At 42.5% G+C, this 27,990-nt stretch overlaps 1 protein-coding gene across 1 annotated transcript; it reads right to left on the bottom strand.

Moving 5' to 3' along the window:
- Positions 1–13,199: 13,199 nt before the first annotated feature.
- SLC35F2 (solute carrier family 35 member F2) lies at positions 13,200–27,524 on the bottom strand (the record flags this gene model as incomplete). The annotated part of the gene is given in 10 exon segments (XM_080338504.1): positions 13,200–13,421; positions 17,222–17,376; positions 18,034–18,086; positions 18,898–19,054; positions 20,686–20,845; positions 26,169–26,296; positions 26,829–27,004; positions 27,280–27,329; positions 27,332–27,409; positions 27,411–27,524. Coding segments are annotated over 10 exon segments (1,293 nt in total).
- Between the last annotated feature and the right edge of the window lie 466 nt (positions 27,525–27,990).

The following is a 27,990-nucleotide window of genomic DNA, read 5'->3' as shown; positions in this document are numbered from 1 at the left end:
TAAATGGTCAAACTCGCTATTCCCTCCTAGGAATGCACTCTCTTCATTTCAAAATGAGAAGGAAGTGCTTCCGTTGACTCCTGCGGCGGCATCAGACACCCAGAGCAAGGTCTGCCTGCAGACCTCTCATTGCAACATGACCTCGAGTCAACTAGGCCATTTCAAAATAAAAAGAGAATATTGAATGTCACTGGCAGATGGTGAAGCTCTGCACTAAGTAGATAAAGCCTACATACGTTTTTTTGAGGAACACAAATAAAAAGAATAAGCAGATAAAACTGAAATGTTGCTAGACCTTGGAGCAGAAATGTGTTTTTCTGGGGCATGTTCTGCCTCAGCCAGGCAGGAATAGCGGAGCGAGGAGCGGTGCCATCAGAAGGGGTGTTCTCCTGCAGCCTGCCCTGAGTCATGGTCCTGCCTGCATCACTGAGCTTCCCAGCAGCCTCCATTCACAGCAGAGACTACAGAGAATAATCAATGTCTTAGGTGCTTCACAGCTCAATCCATTTACCTCTATAAAGAAGGACGTTCATAGCTTCCCACCTCATACAGCACCAGCCCTCGGTGCTGTCATGTTGGGGCACAGACCTCTTTCTGAGTGCCTGGTCCATCTTCCAAAAAGGGCACTTTCAAACCTACCAAAGTACTTTCAAATTGCTTTTGTATAGCACTATTGGTCTAGATTCTTATTTTAGCAACCTAGCATCAAAATGTCACCACCTGATCAAAGCGTTGGAATTCACACTGTTTTCCCTCTTTGCTTGAAGAAGTGCCATTATTAACTAGGTCATCAGAATAAAAATTATAACAGTGTATGTATTCAAAACATTTTGCTCTCACTAATTAATTTCTGACTGAAAATCCTGCTGAAAACCCTTACTACTGAGATAGAGATTAGAGCACACAGAAGCTTAATTGCATGGGAAGGAGTCCCAGGAGGACACAGCTCTGCTGCAGCTTAACAGCGTGCTGGATTAAAAGCTGCCATGGGCTGGGCAGAGCTGGAACCATGTGAGCTTGTGCAAATGCAGTTTCAAGGCTTTACTGGTAGGGGGGCTCTCATTGCAAGCACTGGAGTATGCACAGGACTGTCTGTCCTTCATAAGGAAGAGGGGTTTTCATCAGCGCTGCTTCCCTGAAGCAGGCAGGATTATATGTCAGTAACAGGGCGGTCAGGAGTTCAGCAGCATCACGTCTATGCTGGGATGTCAGCAAGTCTCAGGTCTGCCTGTGCAGGGGACATCCCCAGGGCCAGCTGCTGTAGCTCCTGCTCAGGTGACTCCAAATTGCCGCACGGTACCACAGCATCCTTGCAAACAATCCTTGCCTATGTGGCCTACAGCAGCAGATGGGGCAGAGTGGCCGTGGATGGCCATCATGCCTGGGACCCTTGCTCCTGAGCCTCACAGGACCACTCAGGACTGCCTCCCACCTGCCAGACCATGCTGCAAGGAGCCACCACAGAGGGGCATGTCCATGGTCAGGCAGGACTAACCTTGCTATGGCTAATTGCCAAAATGGGAGGCTAATGCATACAAGTTCATTTTAGCCAATATTAGTCAATCGAACCAGGAATGTGACCAAAATTCAACCAGCAAAGGCATTCATAGGATGCTCCCTTACTGGGAGAAATTAGATTGGCAGCTGACATCTGCTCTCTCTTCCTTTTTTGAAGGGAGAAGTGTGAAAGATTTGATCACAGAGCTGCATCTGTCCTGCACTGACCTTCAAAGCCACAGCCACTCTTGGTTTCAGCACATGGTCATACCTCAGGGACACGAATCCATCAGCTTTGTCTGGAGAATGTGGGCCACAGTCCTCAGAGAAGACCTTCCTTGAGGCTAGAGGTTGATCCAGCAATGAATAAATCAACACACAGAAACTCCAAATGATAATAAAAACTTATTATTGGATCATTTTAATGAAATTTCTCTGATCCATCACTTCTGCTAACTGAATGGGGGTCAAATGTCCTGGGGCAAATTGAGACAGTCCCCATGGAAAACTGAGAGCAAATTAAAAAGCAAAATGCAGGTCTTCTTTAGAACAATCTTAATTCAGTTTGTTACAAACCTGACTGCATCTGGCAGCCTCATAATGCTACCAGAAGATTGTTATACTCTTTTGCAGAAAGAAATGGTAACAGTTCTTCAATTCTCATTCAATACCGAGATGAAAGGTCCTTTTCTTTACAAAAAAGCTGCTAGCTCTCAGTAGACCATGATCCTCATGTTGGAGTGTTAAGGTTAACTGCCTGGGTAGGGACATATGTCTTTTGAAATGTCTTTCATGCTCGAATAAATCATTCCCTTCCCTCAATGCAGGATCTTTTTTCCCCAGCAGTCATTCAAATTCAATCAAAACGTCTGTGAAGGGACTGTAGATGGGAGATAACAGACACCTTGAAATTGCAAGGAGTTTTGGGAGCACGTACAGAAAACACAGATGGGTGTTTGATGCAGCATTTTATGTTTTATTATAACAGTAGTCACAGCAGCTCACTGGAGCCTCTGAAGTGCCTCGGTCACTCCTCTGGGTGACTTGTCTCCCTCATCGCAAACACCGCAGCCCATCGTGGTGGCCAATACTGACCTTGCAGAGCAGCATTTGGGGATGAAGAGTGTGTGCTCTGTAAAGTCACAGCCTGCCCTCGTGAAGGAAAGCAGGGCCCAGGCATGCACATGGACTTGACATTTAAGAGGCTGTCATCACACCAGCATTAATGAAGTTTGCGCTAAAGCTCATCACTGGTTGTTCCTGGATGAAGTACATGAAGATTCCTGGCACCCAAATGATTTGTTGCAGAAAGAAAGGAGAGCAAAGGACATTCTAAAAGGCACCTGGAGCACGAGTGAGGTGGTCCTGGTACATTTAGCCCTGTTTGGTCTCCTGAAACAGTGTCACAGCAAGATCATGTTGCCCATCCAGATCTCAGGACATGGAAGAATTGCTGGGTCCTCCCATGCTGACATCACCTGAGCTATGTGATGGTGCAGCTAACTTCTGCCACAGCCTTCACTGGATGAAACACAGAAAATAAAATAAAGGCTGGCAGATTGCAGCTTGGGCTGACTGGACTTCCCCAGACAAATTCAGGGAAGACCAGCATGGATCAGCATCTCATCCTGGAAGGCAGGTCCATGAGGCCCCAGCTTTAAGGAAGGGATTGTAGCTGTAAGAACACGAGCTGTGTGACACCATCTGCATGCAGGACAAATCGGTGGGTCTTCAATATTTTAGTTTCTTCACAGACTCCTGAATCCTGCTGCTAAAAGGTCGTTTCCATATTGCTAAAAGGTCATTTCCTTCCCAGGTAGTCTCTTGGGAGTGAATCAGCCTCCGCTGGAACCGAACTGGCGCATGGTTCATGGCAAGGGCCGCTCCAGGTGGGCAGCGGGGACAAGGGTTCATCAGGCACCCAGCACCCTCCTGGGGGACCTCACCCATCAGACAGACCCCCATGCCATCTGCCAGGGCCCGTGAGATGCAACCTCAACTTCAGGAGATAAAACCATTCTGCTGGTGTACTGCTACTGATCCTTCACACCTTTTCAGGTTTTTTGCAACTAACTTAAACCCCAAAATAAGAACCAACATCTTAGAGCCACTAGGGATTCCCACAGAGCCCAGGAGGACAAGGGATGAGTGCTGTGCAAAGGGGACGCAGCCGCCAGCTGCAGGCACAGCCAGCCCACAGCCCTGTGGCCACGGATGCCATCTGCTGCGCTGAAATGTCTGAAGGGCTCACCCAGTGCAGAGTCTCCTCCAACTGCTGCAATTCTCCTCCAGAAAGCTGCTTTTCCCAGCCTTTGGTGATTGCCCAGGGACGTACTGCTGCCCCCATAGCACCCGGCCTTGGGAAAGTTCCACTCCAGCAGAGCTTTCCTCCGTGCATGTGTACACATACGAGGCACGTCGCAAGAAGAGCCAGAGGCCACGAATGCATTGCAAAGAGCAAGTTTTATTGTAGTTACCTCTCTACTGGGGGATCTCTGAAGTTGCACCCAGGCAGAGGTGACAGAGGTGGGGACGCAGGCGCTGGTCAGTTCAGCCCTGCTGGAAGATCCCTGGACCTGCTGAGATCGCCTGCATTTCAAGGCTTCAGGCAGGCGCAGCCTCCTGCTCTTTCTCACAACAAAGCAGGAATCTCAGACATAGTGATAAGGTGCCTAGAGTTTCTCACAGGCCTATGTTATCTAACACAGAGGTTCTACTTGTCAAGCACACAAGTTCAGTACAACAGTGTGATGTATGTGCTTTTTCTACAGACTGGTGCAAGTCACTTGAGCATATTTACATTTAACTAATCTCCTCGCCAAATCTTCCGCTATATCCCCATACAGTGCAGCGTCAGGAGACCAGAGTGTGAGCACCAGCCAAATTAGATGACGTTCCACAGTTTCTCAGAAGAACAGTTACTGCCAGTCTGTGTGTGAGGAAGCGCAGCCCCATGGAGGGTTCCTTTTGTTCCTGCTAGGCCAACATGCCAAAGAAGCCGAAATTTATATTATTTGGGCAAGAAAAGCAGAGAAACATATTCCCAGAAAGCAAAACAGAGAAGAGGGAAGAAAAAAAAAAGAAAATATAAGGCAGAGGTTAAATCTGGTAGTTTTCTGGTGTTTGTCAGAACCCTGTACACATGGCTTGCAGCAAAGCTGGGAATGCCTCCCTCTTTGCAGAAGCAAGACCTCAGCTGTGGTGGAACTTGCAGCCTCCATCTGTGCCACTGTGCTCTTGGCTGGCCAGAAAAGAGCCCCTTCATTTACCAGCCATGAGACCATGACAGTGACCTGGCTCTGGGCGAACATGTGTCGTACAGTGTTTTGCATCCTGAGTCGGTGCCTCCCAGACAGACACAGTCTGTCAGCCTTACATAGCAACCCTGCACCTTGCGTCTGTATGAGGTCCCCACCAGGATGGAGGTGGCTCCAAATCCTGCCACGTGTTCCTCACCCCCTGCTGCAAATCCCTTCCAGGAAAACTCATTGTCTATGTATTTCAAAGCGGGTCCCAGAAAGTGAGGCTGGACTCAGAGTTCACTGTAGTTAGAATGATTTGGGGACCTGTACCTTCACCCCATCCTTGTGAGCACAGATCAATGCTGCAGGAGGACCCACGACAGTCCCATTGCCACAGTGAATGCCCTTTGCAGAGACCAAGAGAATCCACTTTTAGCAGGCTGCTCTGCTGGAAACCAAGATCCTGAGAAAACCACCCCAGCCACAGCACATCTCAGCGAGGGCCGGTCTCCAGTGGGTCCTCCCACTGCCTTGGGGAAATCCCACAGCAGCTTCTGCAAGGGTTAGGGGTGGGTGAGAGGTGCCTGATGCCCTGTCCTGCCTCCCCATGTTTCTGTGCAGAGCAACCATGCTGCCCCTGCCAAATGCCTCCCTTAGACTAAGGAAAACAACTAGAGTATGAGCAACACCTTTCCAACAGAGCACAGCATGTGTCACCGTCCACGAGCTACTGCAATGCAGAGATAAGATGGTATCTCACATCTGCACACATGAAATCCATAGATACTCCTCAGATCGCATCTAGCTAATACAGATATTTTTCATGCATGACTGTAGGAAGGAAGTAACCGGATCTTTGTGCACACTGATTCCTGTTTCACTAAATTCATAACCTTACTATCACATTAACATGGTGTGTACATTTATGCTGTAATTGCATTCCAGCTGCCTCAATGCTCCTCTTAATTTAGTCATGCTAGTTTAGCTTTGTTGTGAGTTATAAATCATTCTTGCTCTCAAGAAACAAATTAATTTACAGATGTGACAAGAGATAGGATTACCCAGCAGGATTCCTTTTTTTTAACACATGAAACGTATAAAGTTTATTAAATGAAAGTAATGTCTTCAGGGAAGTCCAACAGGCACTTACACTAATGCCAGAGGGAGACAAATTACAAAGATTTTTGAGCTTCAAGGAGCATAGCAGTCTCTTCACAACTGATTTGAAGGAGCCCTGCTGTGAACAGCACAGCAAAGCAAGAACACCAGTAGTATCCTCTACCTGAACGGGTTTTTGACTACTCATTGATGTTTCCAGGGCACATATGTCATGCACACACACACACACATGAGCATCAGAACATGAAGCGGTGGCTTGCTTGAGGTTGGTCACCTCTTTCCACCCTGAGCAAGCTTTTTCAGTTAGTTCCAATTTTTGTTATGGTTTTGGTTAATTTTTCAAGTATGAGGTGTTTCAGGATTCAACAGTTTGAGGCTAAAAGCTAAAACATACCCCATTTTGTTACAAAGTCTGTGTTTGGATGAGCTACCTGGTTTATTAATAAGAATCAGTTAAAGCAAAACCAATCTTTTCTGGAGCTATGTTTTCATGCCGTCCTCTTCCTGCAATGTTTCTATTTCTAACAACCACCTTGGTCATGGATTACTGAGTTACATTGTCGTGTTTTAGAAGGTGCACTTTTGCTTATCGGAGCGCTGTTCCTAATTAAAATAATTAGATACGGTGTCAACAGATGGTGCTGGAGAGCAGCAGCATCACCCTGGACTGCCGTAGCATCAAGAATATTCCTAAAGAACTGCAAATGCTGTTGCTAGCTGTTGTTTACTTAACTTTCAATGACCTGTACTTCTGGAGCTATTGCACTGTTTCCAGCCGTAAGTACGTAATAAACTTTGGTATTTCTATAAAAACATCTTAACATTCTTAAGTAAACACAAAAACTTCATTTTGTGCAATTCTAATACGCCTCCATAATTTGTTTTAGCAATCTTCTTTAACGTCTTCTTCAGAAGTTGTCTATAACATAGTTTCAGTATATGTAGTATGCTCTTTTGAAGTACTCTGGACACTGGACACATTTATGAGAACAAAATACACCTTTCAGCCATAGTCCCAGTGATCTGCATGCCTTGCTGCACTAGCTCTGCTCATGGCATTGACAGCTAGGGAGACTGGCTGGAGATGAGTTGGTAAAATAAAGTTTATTTTGAATACGGTGATGTCATGGGTTTGAGTTCAGTGATACTGACCCCAGGCCACAGATTTAAGATGAAAATATCACAACTGTTCCCAGCTGGTAGCTTAACAAAAGTACACCAGTCTTGAAGGGCATGGGAACCTGCTCTTGGAGGCTGTGTACTCTCAGAGAACTCTGAGAACTGCAAGTTCTTCACTCTTTATATGTCCAAGAGCCAGCTCATTAAAAAAATTCAATTCTCCTACTTCCAGAAGAGATGAATTCAATATTGCTTTGGGAATTTAATATCAAGTTTTCAAAGAAATGCTTCAACTTAACCGGAACTACACATTTGATTCTGAATGACCAGTTGCAATGTGTTGACCTGTGTTGTACAAGAAATCAAATTTTTCCTTCAGGTTGTTTTCTATAAAATCTATAACTTTCTGTCTTGAATGCTCTTACACAGGAGAAAAATTAAATTGTATCTGGAGAGGAGTGCAGGATGCACTCTTTGGATAGCACTGCACACAAATCTTGTTGAACCAGCCATGGTTTTCCCATAGCTGGTAAGAGAATCTCTCTGTGCCTTTTTCATCTCTCACATAAATTGTAAAACTTCCAGCTCAGATAGCCCCTTACTACAGACACCAATGCCCATAAGAATGGGGCACTGCACTTGGTTATGCTCTCTAGACTTGGCTTGGTTCCACCTAAAACTAGGCATCCAAAACAAGGAATCTTAATAGACAAATATTGGCATCTCCAAGGGAGAGCTGAATTTCTCCCTCCAAGGATTGCAAAGCGAGAGCTCAGGAGGGCGAGACTCCAACACCTCGGGTGCTGTTTGTCTGATGAGTTTAGGTTCAGGTTAAAATCGAAATGCTGTAACATCACAGCTCATCAGGTTCTCATCAGGTCTAACACTTTAATTGCCAAGAAATCATAGGTTATATTTTGGTAAAAGACCAAGGCAGTCCCAGCCTTGCATTTTTAGGAATCTCCATCTGCTTGCTCAAAACTGCTCACAACTGACCACGTAGCTCATGCAGCTTCTCCCTGTCAAACTTCCTAATTTGATTGAAATAGATATTTACATGACAGAGCTGTATAACACAATGAAATATCCCACAATACATAAAGTGTGAGTGAATGGTGCTGACAAGAACTGATACGACATCACATCATATAGAACCAAGTATGTGCAACTTAGGAAAGGTCAACAATCTTAAAATAGCTGATGTCCAAAAGTTCATCATCTCCCTCAAACTCTTTCACAGATAATGTCACCACTCAGTTACTGCCACACTGACTTTTTGTTTTTCCAGCACATCATGACATTCTGACTCCAGATAATTTTTGATGTCATGTAACCAAACCTTGCAGGGAGGCTGAATGTCACACATTTTTATTTGGATACTTGGGTTTAATACAAGTGACAGCTGGATTTTTTCTCCAGCTTATTCCAGTGTTAAGAAGATCTATGTTAAAGATTCATCCATGCACCTTCTCTCAGAGGTACCAGATGATCTGGCATATGCGGCTCATTAACTGAACATTTGTTTCCCCGGGAGCAATACATGTGTCATGTGCTCTGAAGCAATGCTGCTTTCTTAAAGAATCTGCACCTACTTCCTTCCGATCCGCACGACAGACTGTGGTATATCTGTCCCCCATCCCACACAGAGCAGGTCTGGGGGACTAGTGACCCATGCTCAGGCCTTTGCAAGGCCAGGCTTCCAGTACCTCTTCTGTCTAGAGCCTGGACTGCACCATGGTGCCAATTTGTAATGCAGAGCCCTTCTGCCAGTCAGCTTTGCCTCTTCACCCAGGTATCTGCTTCACAGGGACGGGAGTAGGAATTTCAGGTGAGGAAGGGTAGTGCATCCAGTGGGGTCACAAGGAAACAAGAGCCCTGCATCATGGTGATAGCAAGGGCATGTGGTCATTGACAGGAAGATTGACAAAAAATGTCATCACCAAAAGCCTGAAAGACCTTCCAGACCTTTTTGTGCCATTAATGTACATCTTAATGTCAGCTACCAACGTGGCATGAAAAACTTCTGTATGAAGCTAAATCACAGCCTGTGTTTGTGAAAAAGAGTTTTAAAGTTTTCAGTTCGGTATGTATGCCAGCCAAATCACTAAGCTGTCCTGGTGTAAATGATGGGGAAATCTGAGTCAATACACGTTTCTATGTACTTTCAGATAAAACCTACATTATGTCACCACTGATTGTACCACTAACTATAGCAAATAAAATAAAATACCATTCCCTTCAAAGGGAACATTCTACATGGGAGGGGACTGAGTTCAAATTAAAATTAAAATTAATACAAGCCTGGAAATAATACCATATTTAGAAATATAACATACTGCACTTCCACAAGCATGATCTTTGTCCTGTCATGGTCACAGGATAGGATAACCACCTAGTTAAATTTTTTTGTGTCAGCACCACAAATTTAATGTAATATTCAGACTTTAATAACCAAATGTAGCTGTTTCCCCCTTGATTCTGCTGCAACAGAGAACTGATATTCTTCAAACACAGCATGTTGATGCTGATGGGTTTAATTAGCAACAAACCTTCAGTTAATTGTTCATGCAATAATCACCTACAAAACGGAGATCCATTTCCTTCCACAGTCCCTCAAAAATGTAACCTCTAAATAATATATCTACAAATTATCAGAAGACATTATCAAGGATACACTATTTCTTAACATGTAATAAAGATTTAATCCTTTAATTCAGATTTGTGAAGCGGAATAAGTGTCATTCCTCAAGTCTGGAAAGCCGTAGCACTTTCTGACCCAGACAAACAGGCAACAGCTCCTGGTTATCCAATTTAGCCAGATTACTGTCCAATCAAAGCAAGATTGTAGATTAACATTTCAAACAGCTGTACTTTTATTTTTTGGCACAGAAAAGCTCGAAAGTTCTCCTGATATTTTCCAGTACATGCTCTACCATTTAATATATTGCCCACTTGAAATGAGCGGAGCAACCCCATCACAACTCAGCGGTGAGAAAAAGACCAGCAAGTTGGGTCAAAAACATCCCAAACAGGCAAACATTATTTTTACCTCTCAGGTAGAAACATCATTAAGAAGAGTTCCTGCACTAGGTCGTCTCTCTGAAGATGCACAACCACCCCTAATGTCCCTCCGGGGAGAGGCAGAGCACACTCCGCATGGTGGGAAGGAGAGCAGGGGCAGGCAGGGGGCACCTGATGGGAGACCATGGCAGCTGGAGGGGCCCTGGTGGGAGGCAAAGGATCCACCATTTTCAGAACAACAGGACTCAGTGCCTTCTTCATCAATAGACAAGATTTCTCCAAAGCTTCCTGCTTTCTCTTCAAAATAGCCTCAACACATGTCCCACCCCTTGCCTGTAAAAGGGGTAGAAGCCATGGGATAGCCTCTCTTTTCAGCCATTTGTTTCCATTACTGACCGACTTGGGTCCCTGTTTTTAGCATTTGTTCTGCTGCTTCCAAACACCTTCCATGCTGTCGCCTCTTCCCTTGTCCAGGCACAGGTCACTCCAGGTCCTCACCGATGCAGACACCTGACCACACTGGGTCCACTCCAAATGTGCTAGAAGAGCTTGTATCACTTTGTGCTAATAGAAAACCTTCAGAGACATCCCTGGGGGAGCTGTCATGACCCCTCCTGTTCATGCCAGCTCCATGGGACACCAGCCAAGCACCAGCCTCTGGTGGAGCTACTACAACATCCTTAAGCTGCTGGGCCAAAGGTCCCCTTTTATTCCTTGCTTTGTCACAAAGGAAAAAATGTTCCCCTGTTTTTCTCTCAATGGGAACTACCAGAAGGGATGCTGTGAACTTAGGAGTTAACTTATCTTTACTTTTTCCATTTGCCAAGGTAATGCTTTTGCCCACTGACACCAGTCTTTGATCGACCACACTTTCCATCGTGCTTCTGTTACAACTCCAGCTGCTGCCTTGTGCTCTCTCTGCTTCACACAGCAATTCACAGTGGCTGCCTGTGCAAAGGGCCCTGCTACTTTACCCGAGGAGCATAAAAGGAGACCAATTTTCATGCTGCACTGCAAAGGGGACATGCAGGCACACCAAATCACTCTCAGCAACTGGACACTCACAGCTGTTTTAGCAAACACCACAGATGCTAAAATGCCACCCAGCGACCACAGAAAGGATGTGCTGCATGTTGGGCCAAGGGCTTCATCTAGGACTCATCCAGTTTTAGCTGTCTAGAGGTTAAGTGCCTAAAATAAGCACATATGGCCCTGTGTGACCATCAGGGAAGCATTGTGGTGCCTTTTCAGAGATCACAGGACATCCCACCCAGCCTCCACATGCTGTTCCAGATCACAGGTCTGTCTCCTCTAGATGCTGGGTCCTGTCTGCCAGTCCCTAGAGATGCTATAGACCCCATGGGCTGTCTCATTTCACACTGAGGCAACTGAACCAAGCCCCACGGAGAGGCACTTGAGACAGGATCTAGCAACTCCTTTTCACAAAATACATAAATAGCTACATTTAGGAGCTGAATCCCGTCCTGCACCAACAGAATCATAGCATCATAGAATGGTTCGGGTTCTACGGGACCCCCGCACCAGGGGTGGTTCATCCTGCAGTGAACAGAACTTAGATCCAGGTTGTAGGCATCTAAAATTAGGTACGGGGAACTATATCCAGATGGTCTCTCGTAGGCATCTACTACCATCAGACTGCCCTACCCTGTCCCAGCTGCTTGTTCAGCTTTAAATGTATAGACACCTATATATGCACCAGTTGTCTTAATCCATGACCTGAATCAAAATCAAGTGGTAAGCAAAAGATAAATGGGCCCAAACGCTTCTCCTAAAACATCAGCATCTCTTCACTCTTCTGTGCATGAACTACTCATTGAAAAGTCAATGCTCTCTGCCTTAATGTCTGGTGAACATTTGTTTTGCTGTTGCTAAATAAAATCAGGTAAGATTTTTGCTGAATCATTTTGCTTGAATAAACTACACCAGAAGTACACAAAATAAGTCTGTGTTGTTTGGTCACCAGTGTCTTCAGAAAACTTTATGTTTACTCCTTATGGTAAAGCTCAGCCATTAAAATAATCATTTGGTCAGTAAAATCAATTAATATAATTTTGAGCAATGAATAAATTCTAGCTTAAAAAATAAGCAAATCAAGAGCCAACTCTTCAACTGCTTAAAACTTTATTTGTTACTTCATACACCTGAGCTACAAAGGCTTGTACAAAAAATAAAATATCACTATGGTTTTACTAATGTTAAAACGGCAGCATAGTATTTTTTAATCCTTTACTGTAAATATGAACAGGGGGAGGAGAACTGTCAATGAATCTACTGAAAGCACGTAACCATTTGGAGATTATGTCATAATTGTTGCAATGAGGATTGACTAGGATATTTTTATTAGGAAATGACACACCTTTCTGCAGAAATGTGTCCCATTTCAGAGAGAAATTCACTGAGAAGTGAACTTCAGATCAAACCCTTCTGCTGTCTCATCCAGAAAAAAAATACCCAGCCAGCTCTTACTGAGCCAAGCAAGGGCCTGACTTTGTCTCCTCCACCTAGTGGGAATGCATCAAACAACAGGGCACTGAGAAAGAAAAAGAAGGGATTACATAAACACATATTCAAACTTCCCTTATCAGCAAAATTCAAAATAAAACACTTGCAGCATCCCCAGCTGCAATAAGGCGTGCAGCAATATGAAGAGATGAACATTTGGGTGGAATGCAAGAACCAAATCCCCCAGCAGAGGAATGAAGTCCATCAGCACGTGGAAGGTGCGTGTTTGCTGTGAGAAGCCACGTGGCTTTTGCAAGATGTTACATGAGGGTACACGGCACTGAGGTGTGGGGATCATGAAGCCCCAGATAGCACCTTGCAGATTTAGGTCCCTAAGCAATATAAAATGTATTTGCTCCAGTTAAGTGACCTGAGAGCTTGCTTTGACTTCATTTTTTCCCCCCAAGCATTTGCTGTTAAGTTAATTATGCATTTAAAAATAACAGTCTCTCACTTCCCAGAGACTACACGTAAATCCTACTCCCTATTCTTCTAAGGGCCAGATTTTCTGCAAGAATAAATCAATACAGTTAAAAGTCCATCCAGTGCATTAAAACCAGCACAGCATGACATATGCCTTGGGAGCAGAACAATTCTCCAGATTAATATTTGAAAGAAATTTGGCAGTAAAAAATAATAATTAAAAAAAAGAGTCTATTTTGAAATGCTGCCGTTTTTTTAATTAGTGCTGACCACCTCAGTTTCTCCTCTTGGGGTCTGTATGGTTACAGTCGGAGTTTCACTGTCATTCTCCTCGAGTTTTAGTGCAGCGTTGTCCAAGCCAGTGCTGCTGCTGGGCTCTGGCACAGCAGTGGGTTCTGCATACTCGGTTGGAGTGGAGCAATACATGATGAAGCCCACCATGATGATGAGGAAGGACACGATATAAAGACTTGAAAACTGGCAAAGGAAAGAAACAGATTAAGTCTTGTCTGATGTAAAAACATATAAAAACTGCCTTGTTTTAAGAATGCAAAAGATACCCTTCCTTTTAAAGATATTTTAATGAGGATTATCAACATAGTCTGTACTCAGGTCTGAAAATCAAAATTCAACAGCTCCATTCACTGAGACTCAAGCTGCTGGCTGGTTTTCTCTGCTTCTCATCCTCAATACTGTTGGACGAGGAGTTTCCTTAGGTGTCCATACAAGAATCTTAACAGAGAGAACAAATGGCTGTAAATACGGTGATATTGAAGGACAGTTGTTTACACACGTGAATGCTGAAACACTGTACCCCTAAGAGAACTTTGTTTCAGCACAGACAGATATGGTCCTGGCAAGAGATGAATCTCCGTCCTACTGCAAGTCATCACAGCAGATGGTGCTCTGCACAACCCTCTCAACCATCTGCAAGGCTAGATAAATGTTATTACTGGACCAGAACCAGTTTGCTCTCTACACCCAGCAAGTCCTCTAAGAGAGTGAGCCTGGGGCTCCTTTTACAAGATTGGCATTTGTGCTCCAATAGAGTGGCATGAGGTAAGAGTATGATATGCCACGATACAGAAGGCATTTGATTCACTACCATTCACTTGCTTGTTGAAAGTCCAACAATTGCGGAGATCCATCCACCTTGGCAGAAAAATAAATGCTTACTTCATAACATCAGATTCAATAATACAAAGTGTTCAAGTCATCTATGGCCAGGAATACTTCTTCAGCAGATTTGTTAAAATCCTCCCTATTGCCTCTGCCAAACCACACTGATTGAACAGTACATCCTACATCCCACTGTCAGTATTCCATAACCTCCTTAGCTCTCTTAGACGTGCTTGAAAAACGTGTTCTAGTTTATCAAGCAGCAGAGCTGGATGAAATGAATGGTAGGATCTTGACAGTGGACTCTGACCCAAAAAAGACCAAGTCACCTGCAGTCAAGGCATTGAAATTCCTAGCTAGTAGTCACTTGGCTCAGAAACCCTTAGACTGCACCATGCAAAAGGAGAGGCAGACTGAACCACACTGTCCTTGTGATACATGGCCTCTCTCCTCACCTTGCTGGCTGGTTGCTTGGAAGAGTTTGGACTCAAGCTTTCACTCTGCACAGGAGGAAGCACCAAGCTCTGAAGATGGAGGCAGCAGCAGTGTTCATGGTCCTACACCTGACTGACCCATTCCCCTCAGATGGGCAGAGCCTGGTCTGCATCAAGGCATCTGCAGGGTTTCTCCAGCATGCAACCTGAGGCCATGAGTGAGCACGCACTGGTACAAAAGGACATGCGGTGGGTGGGCGAGACGGGGTGGTCACCATAACCCCCAGTGTGTACAAGACAGTAGGTGACTCTGATCCTGCTCAGAATTAATTCCTCCATGAGTGGATACAGTCACCAAGCCAGGGTGCCACAGCCCTTGCAGAGCAGCTGTAATCAAGGTCTGCCTGTGTGTTTGCAGCTATTGTCACTGGTGAACCCTGCTGCTCCAACAGACCTTAACTCTTATTTTTTTACTTTTCTTTTTTTTGAGAAGGGAGAGGTCAGTGGTCTTTCCCTGGATTTGTTTTTGTTATTGGTTTTTAATTCAAATATTTCAGCCACTCATTGCTTTAGACCCTGATTTTAAGTCATACATGTGTAGCTTATATCCCCATACTCACTATCAAGCCTAAAGACAACTTGAAATGTTACCAGAGGACTGTAACTCCACCTAGTGTCTGTATTTGCAGTAGACTCCCTTCCATAAGATTTTACACAACAAAAACATTTGGAGATCTTTTTAGTATCTCTTGAGGGATTACAGGTATCTGTATATAATGAGCTCATTAGAAACAAGCACAGCAAAGATTCATTATGCAGTAAAATTTTTTAAAAGGGCTTATCAAGACATATGCAAAATTCAAACTACACCTTAAACAGACTGGACTGAGGCTAAAAGGTTGATGCATTAGCAAAATGCTGTGCTTGAGCCAAAGCTTCATGAGGTCCTGCGCTCGGTCCCTGCGGCAGCCGCTGTGTCTGTGCTGCTCCTGTGTCAGAACAGCAGCTCAGAGCTCCCTGGGGCTCAGTCCGCTCTGAACCCCAACAAGCCTTCAGCAGCGTGCTGCAAAATACCTTCTGGTAATGGTGAACAGAGAGTGATTCCTTGCATTGTTGTCCATAGATTCCAGTGTCCAGGCTGCTTTTTAACGCAGGAAATGTCCTGCCGGCTTTCTTAGCCCCGCAGGTAAAGAAACCATATGGATAACTTGGCAATAAGATTTTCTACTGCTAAATGTTATGATAAAAGCAGTGTCAAAATCAGGCTCTCTCCGTTCTCAGTTCCTAACCTATCTCAGATCACCTGATTGATTAGTAAAGATGCTGCATTATTACTGCTCCCCTTTTTGCTATTTCATTGTTTCTAACCACAGATACAAGTTCCTACTTCAGGAAATATCTGAAATTCTCTCATAATACAACCCCAAAGTCTTCTCTAATTAATTTTTCCTTTTTGCTACCAGTATACCTCACAGTTAATTAAGAGATGATCTCCTTCCAGAAAAACCTCTCCCCAAAATAAGCTAAAAATCCTGAAGAATGAAAGTTTATTATATCCCTTCCAAAACTCTTGCTTACTTCTTCCTCTTTACTATTACGAATATAAATTTATAATGACTTCTTGAGTTAAGCTACCTGGGTGCCAAAATCCATGTTTGGAAGTAACTTAAAAAGGAGTTTTTTAATTGTTATAATGTAAATGTGGATCGCTTCCTACATTCATTTTTAATGGATGCTTTGCAGCTTCAAACAAATTTTGGAACTCAGAACAGGGAAGAAAGCTGAGCTAAGAGACTCTTGAAAAGGAAAACGAAGCCACAGTCAGATCCTGCCATTACCAGACCTCCGTGCTGTAAAATAAATTTGCCTTCATTTTCAGAAACAAATCTGACCTAAAAGCTTCTGGCTCTCCATAATGCTAAAGAGAAAGCAACCACATGGAATAATACAAATTAAGTTCTTAAGCAAAGTTCACAAGCTCCTCACTAAGCCCTTTCAGTCACTGAGCAACTGACTCCATTACTCCAATTGCTGTAACAAGTTCAGTTCCCTCAAATGATTCTGGATGAAAAGTGTACAGTGGGATGAAATCTTTTTAGCGCTGTCATTTAGCTTGAATAGACACTACCAAACATATTTTAGAGAGCAATAAAAGTAACTGCCTTTTGGGAGGGCATAAAGAATAATATATTTATATGCTTTTTTTTCAGTTCCTTTAGTCTCTCCTCAGCAGTAGAACCCAGAAAGCTTGATTCTTCTCCCAAGATGTTGATAATGAAGAGATTAAATTTCTAAAAGAATATAGTGATTTCTAGACATTAAGCCAAACTGCTCCTAATTCAGACACCAAAATGCCTTTCATGACAGGGAGGTTCAGAAACCTTCTCTTTGGGCACTTGGAGATGAACTAAACGTAGAATACAGCTCCACACAGGGCTCACGGCAACAACTCTACCACTTGAACACCTCGGGAAATCACTTACTATCTCTAACATAGTCCATGAAGTCTGAAGTTGTTCGAAAATCACTGTCAACCTAACGGTGCGATGTTATGTATATTACTAAGCATGACTCCTCCTGATTGATATTTGCCAACAATTAGTGATCCAAGCTGTAGAAATGTACAAATGCAAATTACTGATGAGCGGCTTTTAAGAACGTTATTCGTTATCTACAATTTTGGAGTAAAAACTTAAATTATAGTGAAAGAATGGAGATACTTACCGTACAGGAAAACAGGAAAAGCCCGAAGAACAGACTATAGAGATCTGCAGTCAGAATCCCCAGGTTGACTGAGGTTGCGCTAGTAAGTTTAATCACCACTGGCATGAAGCTGTACAGCCCAAACATACACAGGGAAAAGGCTGTGAACAGTAATGCTGTAAAACAAGATGACAATTTACTCCTAAGGCAGAGGATAGTGTTTTTAAAGAATACTAATATTCTTCAGATGCTTTAAAATTATGCATTTTTATCTTTTAGGATAAGGTCTCCTAAAATATACAGGAATGTAAACTTAAGAAAAAATGTGGCAGAAATACTTCCTTTCCAAGACCACCTCCTATAGCAAAAATTACTGTATCTATAGAAGAAAGTTCTTGTTCTTTCCTAGTTAACAAAAGAGTTGACTGAAGAAATTGAGAGTCACATTTCTTAATAATGAACAGTTCTATTAAGGTCAAAATGTGTCACAAAATACATTTCCTCAGTATTTCATTTAGGAAGGACAACAGAAAAACGTTCTTCTGATGTTCCAACACCAAACATATCTGTGATGAAACAGGTTTAATTTTTACTCATTTCAACTTATTTTGAAAAATTATTTCACATTATATGTAAAACGGTTTTAATGTTCAACCCTGCAAATCTTATCCCTTGGCTGAGATGAAAAGTTTGAAGAAAATAAGTTTGTGACAATATAATATGAATGGTGCCTAATATCCAGAGAAAGAAAACTAAAACCTCAGCATTTGAAGTAAATTATTATCACTTCCCAGTGCTCTGTGAAAATGCACATCATTTTGCCAAACACATACCAATTTTCCAGTTCCACTGAATTTTCACTATCTCCTTATGTTCCACAATGGCTCTAGAATTAGAGAAAATATATGATATACTAAAAAGATTTTTAAAAAGCACAGTGTATTCAGATAGATAATTTAATTACCAGAATATATAAGAAACATTTTGATTAATAACTCCTTATTTTTTTTGTTTGAAATGTTATTGAATGACACTGACTCCAACATCTATCAAGTATGGAAAAAGACTTTTAAATTAAAGTGCCTGAAAGTCAAGAGCACTTTTATTTAATTCTTATGCCTTCTTCACAGGCTTTTTCATCCTTCAGAGATTCAGTTTTATTTGATATACCATTTGAGGAAATTATTAATTATAATTATGAGAAAAAAGGAACACAAAATTCACTAGATAGACACAAGTGCATGTAGTCTGGTACTCTAATGTGGTTATTTGTAGGAGTATACACGGCATCATTTTAAACTGAAGTTTTAATACGAAGGACCTCCTGCTAACAATCATCTCCTCAACTTTTCCACAGATAAAATCCATTAAGAAACATGTTCTTGTGAACAGTCCTCAGCATACTGAGTGTCCTCATGAAGATCAACAAAATCAAAATCACAGCCAAATATCACATGAATTCAATTGTAGGGTTTCAGCTTTAGAATTTCTGTAAGAAGAGTAGTGCAAATAAAAAGGATATAAAATGGATGCTGATCAGCAACAAAAATAAAATTCAGGCGGAAGGGCTCCCACACAGGCCAAATGCAGAAGTAACAAAGAATTTATTTAACAACAACAACATCATTTCAATGGTAGACAAGCAATCATCTGTAGAATATTCTTAATTAGTTTTAAAATAAATATTAGATCCTTACAGCTGTAGACCGCTGATAATAGTCCCAAACAAGCCCAACATTCCTAGAAACTCCACTCTGCTCACATTTTTCACAATGTATTCCTCACACACATTAGAAATGGCATACAAAGAAGCAGCAAGAAGTACTAAGACATCTCCAAGCACCGCGTCACTACCTGTACAGAAATATTAATCCACAATAAGGATAATGCTACAAACACTTTGTAACTTTCCTTAAAAAGACAAGCAAATTTATTGCTAACATCTTTATCTTCCTCGCAGAGAAGGGGAAAGGAAAGATCTGCTGTGTTCAGTGTCTGCACAGGGACTCTGCTACCTGCTCACCTCACCCTGTGCAGTCTCAAATGAGCTAAACCCGCCATTTAAATCTCATCCTGACCAAGACGCTGCTGTATAGTCTGGTCCAACTCTACTTCTGTTGAGTTTAGGCACTGTAGGGACTAAATAAAATTCCCAGTTAGAGATGCTCTCTTGCCTTTCTGAATATTGCCCCCACTTTTTCAGCAGAGTCTGATTTAAGTCTTGCTAAAGCCAGTTAATTGATTTCAGCAGGATGGGGGCTCAGCTTCAGGTTCATGACAGGTCTGAAGTGGGCACTGCAGATGGGTGGCATCATGTCTAAATATAAACATATTTGTTTATACTGTGCAAATAGGACTCCATGTGATACAATCGCTCATCAAATAAATGTCATTATCCATCAGCTAAATAGCAAGAGGATCATGGCTGTTTACATCCTTGAATTGATTTAAAATTTCCTTCCCCAAGTCACTTGGCAATCACTAAGCAAACATGTCTGAAATATGAGGGTAAGCAGTAGTAAGGATACCCAGGTCAGCAAATAAAGTACAACTGCCTTCATGTCTCAGGGAAAGAAGGTTTTTCTCCCTCAGGACTGAGGCATGCATACCACATAGCATTAAAGCTAAAACTCAGTTTGTCTTGATGTCTTACCTACAGTAAGGCCCTAAAATAATGCCAAACAGGCTTATCTCTGTGCTGCCCGATGAAGGCAATGCCCCATTCCTCTTCCCCTGAAATGTGCCTTGCCTCATACCCGCTGGCTCTGGAAATTCAAAATTCGTATTCAAAACAAGATCACTATGATATGGATTGATGTAGGCACCTGTCAGAGAGGACACCTGCCCTCGCCTGTCCCCCGAGCCCAGCCTCCCTCCCGGTCCCTAAGAATCCCCATCTGCCCACGGCTCCTCTTGCTCCCCGCCATAAGCCCCAGCTCTCCACGCTGCGGCCTGTGGGCCTCGGGACACCTGGGCCATTTCTGCTGGGTCTGCCATGGATAACCTGGAGAAGTCAGTTCAGTAACTTCTCCTTTGCTGTGTGTGCTCACAGAAAACTGCCCACCTGAGAAGTCTGGCTGCCAGCAGGCTGATCCGGTGTGAGCAAGACAAGGTTTGCAGGGAGAGGCTGCATCTTTTATTAGATCATCTCACATAATTAGTAAAAGCGAACAAGCTTTCAAGAATGAGGCCCTTCGTCAGGTCCGATGGACAACAGCAAAATTTAAGCTTAACACAAGTGTTTCTCTTTTAAGGTGGAAAAAATAATCCAAACTTACAAGCAAAGAAATTCCAGAGCTCCCTATAAAAACAGCATCTCCACTATCTCCTTGGACAAGAAACAGATAGCAGCATGTCTTCTCCTCTTCTCTTTTAAAACAAAACTATTTCCACTGCCCCTGCATTTGCTCCTTTCTCCTTTACAGATTAGCCCACCACAGGAGCCACCTCTCCGCTCTTCCCCCCCGCGATAAAGGACTCCTTACCTATGCTGTCCTGCTTCGCTGTGAAACTATCTGCAATCACCATTGTTGCGACACCCACCACACAGATGCCAACAGCAAGAAAATGGATCAGTTTGTATCTTGCATGGAGAATGAACCACGACAAAGCCATCAGCACAGGAATCCCGCAACAGTCCAGCAGCTGCGTGTACAGAGAAATGGTTTGATTAGAAACCCACCCCAAATCTGCATTGCACTATCCTGAAAGCAAATGTACAGGATTTTATTTTCCACCACCATCAGACGTTAATGAAAGCCACAAAGCAACCCCAGTGGATTTGTTTAAAAGAGGGGTCAGAGCCACATCTTACCATGAAAAGCATTTTGCAACTGAAGGAGGAGCTGGGGCAAGGGGTCTGTTCTCTCCTGGCAGGAAAGCACTGATCTAAAAACTCTTCTAATTATGGACCTTATCAATCTTTGCAGCTTCACAAATTAATGCTAGGATGTTGCTTTGGAATTGCATTGCTCCCTGTGACACCAACACAAGCAGGCAGTTCACCAACATCTCCTTCTCTCCCCAGCAGGTTTTATCTAGCTCGTCTTTCCACTCCGCCTTAAATCCGTAACTAGAATTCAGGGCTCCATGTACATATAGTAAAAATCTGGAACTACTAAAGGATACAAGTCATTTGATTTCACATTGAAGGGAACAGGGCAAGAATCTGACTCTGCAATTTGGTTTTGATTTATTTGCCCCAAAAAGCCACACGTGCTGGAAGCCATGTGTAAAATTCATAGAAAGAAGAGAGGCAAGAAAGAACAACCTTCCTAAAGTTACCTTCCCAATCTTCCAGGTTCCCACAAACGCATGTATAAGCCATCTATGCATTTTCCTTACTCTGTTAGAGCTGACCTTCCATTAGTCAGAAGCAGGTCACCCACTGTAACTCACCCATGCCCCAGAAGCAGAGACACACAAGGCAGCAGGAGTTTTGAAGCACTTTGGATGAGTTTGCAGACACTGCCCCAAGCAGACTTAATAGCTAAGGTTCAAGGATGTCTGTACTCCATAAGAAGCAGTGACACCAACTGCTCTTTCCCTTCTTCACTATCTCCTCTCTGTGTGTTCCTAAAATCTACATGTCTCTGCCTTGCTCTTAGAGCCACCCATGTTCCACCTGTTCATCCTTTATTACAGAAAATAAAAAGAATTAGCTGTGTACTTAATGCAGAAAAATATGCTGCAGCATAAGATGGGCATAAAGTTCTAGAATAACCAAATAATACCAAAAACATTGAGCTAATGATAATTAGTTTAATATTTAATTCAATAAAATACACTTTGTTTCTGAATTTGTCTGTAGGTAAAAAAGGTGCATGTTATGACCTGCCTCATTAGAGTGCCATTAAACTATGTAAGGGAACAGTCTATAGCAAAGCATATAGTCAGCCTTTCAAAGGCTGCTCACAAATTACTCTTAAATGTGAGCCCTTAAAACCCAGTCTTTTGAAGTCACTACAAAATATTAGGTCCAGGTCAATAGGACTGGAGCATTAATCATTACAATCAAGATGAGCCCTTAGTCCTTAATGTTCATTGCCAATTTCTGCCTGCCTAATCACGCAGTCGTCTTCTGTGCTGGCTTCTCCAAATTCAGCCATCGTCCCTGACGGTTTTAAGCAAACTCCTAAGACTTTCACGGAAAGTTTCGTTTTATAATACTTGTTCATAATTACACATATTAAAGTCTTACCAGCACAGCATTATGGAGAGTTATTACAGATTATACTCTAATTCTTCCACCTATTTATCTTCGTTCCTTGGATTGCCTCCAGCTTGTCCAGTTTGAGAAGTCTGTGCAAAAGCACTCGCCTAGGCTGTGTTAGGAGACATTAGACCCACACAAGTCCTAATGTGTGATACCACGTATTTCAATACACAAAAGTATCATGCTGTGAGTTTCTATCTAGTCACAGGCCGTTTTCTCTATCTTCCCTTTTGCCTAGACTAAAAAAATAACAAACAAAACTTTCTAATGTTTCCTCCAAATTTGACTGTTTTGATTAGCATTAAACAACTGTCAGTTATCTGTTTCTGCAAAACACACAATTTAGCTCTCAAAACTGGTTTTCCACCTTTGGTCTGAATCAGTTCTGTCTCGAGTATGGAACTGTACTTGATTTCTCTGGTGTGAAGTTACAATCATGGAAACTAAGAAATTTTACAAATATTTAAAAGCAACATTTTCACACCCCTAGTAGCAGACATCTCTTCTGTTAATATGTAAGCTTTCACTCCCCTGTTAATTGAGATGTTACCACATAGCTTTCCAACCTCCAAACAGGTTTTCAATCCCAATAGAAAGAGTAGAACAAAATCCCTTTAAAAAAACAAACAAACGAACAAATCAAACTTAATTAGGATGTAAGGGAGTAGTAGATAATGGGCCAGAAGCTCTTTCAGTAACGTGGGATGGGGAATTGCTGCATCCAGACCAGTAACATACTGCAGAGCAGCATTGGCCTGGTTAGAGGACTTGCAGCCAGGATGCACAACACCAAATTATGAAGAACACACCCTGGTAATCTGTTCCACGGGACAACTGCCCTCAGTTACACACAGAAGAAATCTGATTTCCTACTACAGGATCTTGCCTTCCTTTCATCTGCTATGTTACAGAGCCCTTTGGTGGAAAATGCTGTCATCTGTATACGACCAGGATCAAAGAGATACAAAGCAGATGTAATATCACAATGAACCATGCTAACAGAACCATCTAAAAGAATAAAGCTTCTTTATTCAGGTTTTACGATATTTACAGCAGTATTGTGGTACTGATTACTGTTGCCAGTAGAGCATCAGCAAACTCTCATCTTATTTAATTGTATCCTGTATTTTTACGAGGGAAAAGACAGATAACCTGGTGATTTGATTCACAGATGTTTTGACTCAAGCCAGGCTTTGGCCACACTGTTTATAGGAGGTTTTAAAGGTAGGGTGAGTAAATTATTAAAAGACATTTTAATACATGGTTAATAAATTACCATAGAGTGTTGGAGGTCAGTGGTTTGCTTATAATTGCCAGCTCCAGACTGCTTTGGGAGCAAGAAAGCTCAACAGCTCTTCTGCTCGCTTCCCTGCACAGCACCTTTGAGCAGCCCCTGGGGGCTCATCCTGTATTTTCTCCTGCTGAGGTTAACACCCTTCCATCAGCTGATGTTCGGTCAATAGCTGCCTATAAAATTCCTGCACCCAAACCATCCATGGAGCAAATGCTAATTGTGCCTGAAAACATGACAACAACATGAAACCACAGCTATGCTGCTTGTTTTGGGGTATGAAATATGTGGTCACAGACAGAAACATGCTGGTAGCAAGAGGTGTCCCTGGCATTGTCTCAGCAACAGCAAAACAGAAAGAATTTAGTTGTGGACCAAAATCGTTTTCTTTATTTATGGAGAAATGAGAGCTGCCATCCCAATGTTATCTCTATAAAAATCTCCCAAGCTCTTCCGTGCAATGTTAGTATTTGATAACTAAAGGAAAATCAGCTTTGCTTTTGTGTGCATGTGTGAGAAAATACATGGAAGTTCCTTGCTGAGCTGAGAAAACTTATCTTTGAAGATAAGTTTCATAGGGCTGAACTGAAGCTCCAGCAGCCAGCATTTTAACAGTGATTGCCCTGTATTCAGGAAGGTGCCATATGCTCCTGCATTGTTGTTATGCTCCCTGGGCATCCCCTCACAGCCACGACTGCAGACAGACCACCACATTGGGTGCTCTGAACCACAGGGTCTGATGTCACTGCAGAACTGCTTGCTGCTGGCTGAGAGCAAATGCCTTGTACCAGAGTAAATCACAGCCTTGTTTTGTCCTTTCTGGCAGCGGTGAGAAATGGGTGACTTCAGAGTATGTGCAAGAAATCTTCCTGCAACAGGCAATTACAACAAATTCACAACTACCAAAGTGACACTGAAGAAGCTTGTCTGAAGTTACCACACTGGATGAAGGTTCAGCAAATGCTCAAGTTTGGCAATCGACCAGGACAACCTACTGTATTCTATTCTTTCTTAACTTCTACAAAGGAAGTTTAGAAAGAATAGATGAAGTAAATCCTGGGAACAGCTTTACTACTTCTGAGAACTTGGATCAAAGTCCTGGCATTTTCAGCTGTAAAGTATATGATCAAACAGTGTCTTGATTATCAGCTTAACTTGATCTTAAGACTGAAACGTGTCACTCTTAAAGCTTTGATTTCTTAGGCATTATTTGTAAGGAAATTAAAGGTCTAATGAGTCCTAACACATAAGTATGAAGTGGAAATGTGACAATAATAATCTATCAGGCACTTGTTACTGGTCTTTATACAGTGCAAGGAAAAGTTTACTGCAGTTCTCCAAAAAGCGAGCCTAGACAACAAGAGCTTATTGCTTTACAAGTGATTCTTTTAAATATTAACCCTTGTTACTTTGACTCTATATAACACTGACAACTAATCACTCCTTTCCAACTAACAGCCAATTCTGTATGATACATTATATTTTTACTCAGGTAAGCAGGGCCGCGGATCCACCATGGGCAGGAGCAGGCGTGGGCTGGCACGGCCCTGGACACGCTCCCTCCTTTGTTCTGCACCATCCCCTCCCTTGTTCCAGCAGCACCTGTGGAACTACAAGGTGAGCTGACTTGGGCCTGACACAGCTCGCCAACAGGCCAGCAAAACACAGGGTTTACTCTGACTTTGCCCAGTGCCCTGCGCCAGTTTGCTCAAGGGATTTGCCTGTGCAAGCTCAGGAGCGTGCAGTCAGAGGCCGGAACATTTCCAGCAGCTTATGTCTGTACAGGGTGACAAAGAAACCACAGCTTTAGCCCTCCTGCTCATAGAACTATTTCAGAACACAAGATTTGTGGCAGTGCAGTGATGCAGCACCAAGCACTGGCATTGCAGAGGGTGTTCACGGTCACTGCAGGAGCCTGGCATGCTGACCTCCCTTCCACCTCTGCCAGAGAGGGGCCTGAACTGCAGTGCCACATCCAAAAGTCACAGGCATGATCCCTTGCTACGTAATCAGCAACACCAGCTAATTATCAGTGTGTCCTCACGTGTGGGGTCACGTCTCACAAAACTTAACCCTCAGCTTCTGGGACTAGGCAAGAGATCTATGTTGTTCTCATCAGCAATAACATGAGCTGAGTGAGTGTTATCCTGTCCTAAATCTTTATTTTGTGTCAGAAGAAAAACCTGAGTGGCTCTCAGCAAACTCTTAGAAGTGCTTTCTATCAAAATAATTAGAGGTCAACTCAAGAGCTAGCACTGAGCAATACCAGCCAATTTTCTCTGCTTCCTGGAAATGTTATTCATGATGCAGGATGCTCTTCTCTGTACTGCAGAGAGAAAATAGATATTGGAAAGCTTTTTCAGGCTTAAATAGCTTCTCTGTCTGTCCTATGAAATGCATTTCAGAAACCAGTCCAAAACTGTAATAAAAGCAACAGTTCAAAAAGAGAGATCGATCCTTACCTGCACACTTGTGATGCTCGTGTATTGGTAGGCTTTTACAATCATGTAATTGGCTTCAACATCAGCCAGTCCCAACAAAATATACTTCCACCACCTCAGTTTTAAAATTTGCCAAATACTGTCATGGCCTGTTTAGAAAAAAGCAGCAATTAATAGGTATTTATTTCCAACCAAATGTTGCAGAGGAATCTTACTTTTTGGAAGCATAAGTAATACTGAGATGTTTGACTTTGGTTTCCCCTGCTTAAGAAAGATACAATAACAGCAAAATGCAGAAGCACAGAAGCACAGAAATTCTTCCACGTGAGGAAAAAAAAAGCAACAAGACTAGAGTTGTTTAAAGAGTAAATTAATAAGAATAGGAGGAATACTAAATAGCCTCTAGCAAAGAAACTTGTTACAACAAAGCTGATTTTCTCTAATGTAACATAGGACTTGAAAACAAAAAGCACACAGTTTAAAACATATACGAAATGAAATCCAATTAAATGCACATTTAACCTGTGAAATTCAATTCCATGTGTTGTTACAAGACAGGAATTTCAGCAAGAACTTTAAAAAAACTAGGAAAAGTATTACGTTCTTCAGTTTCAAAATCTGAAAGGAAGAGTTAAAAAAAACCACTATGAATGAGAATCTCCCATCCCATATTTCACATACCAGTCCTAAATACCAGTGCTGTTGTATAAACTAGAAGAACCAAAGAATAGCTGATAAAACTTTGAAGCATTGGAGTATCCGTGTGGTATTCTTCTGCTAAGTACTGGCTTGTAACAGCAGTCCCACAGATAAACAAGGATAGCAGCTGGCTCATCATTACTGTTTTCCAAATATTCCTGTGAATATAAAAAACAACATAGTAAGCTTAGAATTAAACACTCATTTAAAAAAATATATTCACTAGTTGTACACAGAAAAAGCCATTTTTTAGATTGATAGGGAGTACAAGAATTAAAAAGTGTCAATGTTGTTCTGACTTACCAGTAAGCAGGGTTTCATCTGCTCAGAAGATCTAGTCTGACCTCATGATAGCCATATAATAAAGTGAGGCCCATTCAAACCACTAGTGATGGAGGCTGCAGTAATTTGCAAGGATCTTCAAGCAGCTCACCTGGGCAGCCTCAAACCAATAGCAGGATCTAGTCTCATCAAGGATTTTGATACAAATGGGCTGAGTTAAATCCTTCATCCTCTACCGAGTCCTGCTCTGGCCTGGGTCCATTGAAATCTGCAACAGGGAGCTAAGGCAGGACTGACTGCCTTCGGGATCTTCCGAGACTCGAGTCTTTGAAAGTGAGCTGAGTCCCTAAGCTGGGCTGTGCTAAGGAAATACAAAAGCACTGACCACAGAATCATAAAACAGCCCAGGTCAGGACCTCAAAAGATCATCGGGTCCAACCTTTCATGGGAAAGGGATGCCTGGATGAGATTATCCAGCATCCTGTCCAGTCACATCCTGAAAACCTCCAGTGATGGGGACTCCACCACATCCCTGGGGAGGTTGTTCCAGTGACTTATTGTTCTTACTGTAAAAAAAAAACAAAACAAAAACAAACAAACAAAAAATCTTTCTTGTAGTAAGAATTGTTATCATTAATATTTCTTGTGGATTTTTTTTCTGCTGTATTCCATCACACCCTGCTGTAATATGTAATAGAGGATGGAGTTAAGAGCACATTTTGGCCAAAGATCATGTTAATGTTTACTACTGCTTTTATGTCCAACCCACAGCTAGGAGGGGGGGAAAAAAACTCATACTCTTTTAGTAGTAATTCTTCACCTATTACAAAATGACTTTAAGGTAGCAAATACCATCTCACCC

The sequence above is a fragment of the Nesoenas mayeri genome, assembly GCF_963082525.1.
Source record: "Nesoenas mayeri genome assembly, chromosome: 1".
NCBI classification, from domain to species: domain Eukaryota; kingdom Metazoa; phylum Chordata; class Aves; order Columbiformes; family Columbidae; genus Nesoenas; species Nesoenas mayeri.
This window is presented reverse-complemented; position numbering and strand designations above follow the sequence as displayed.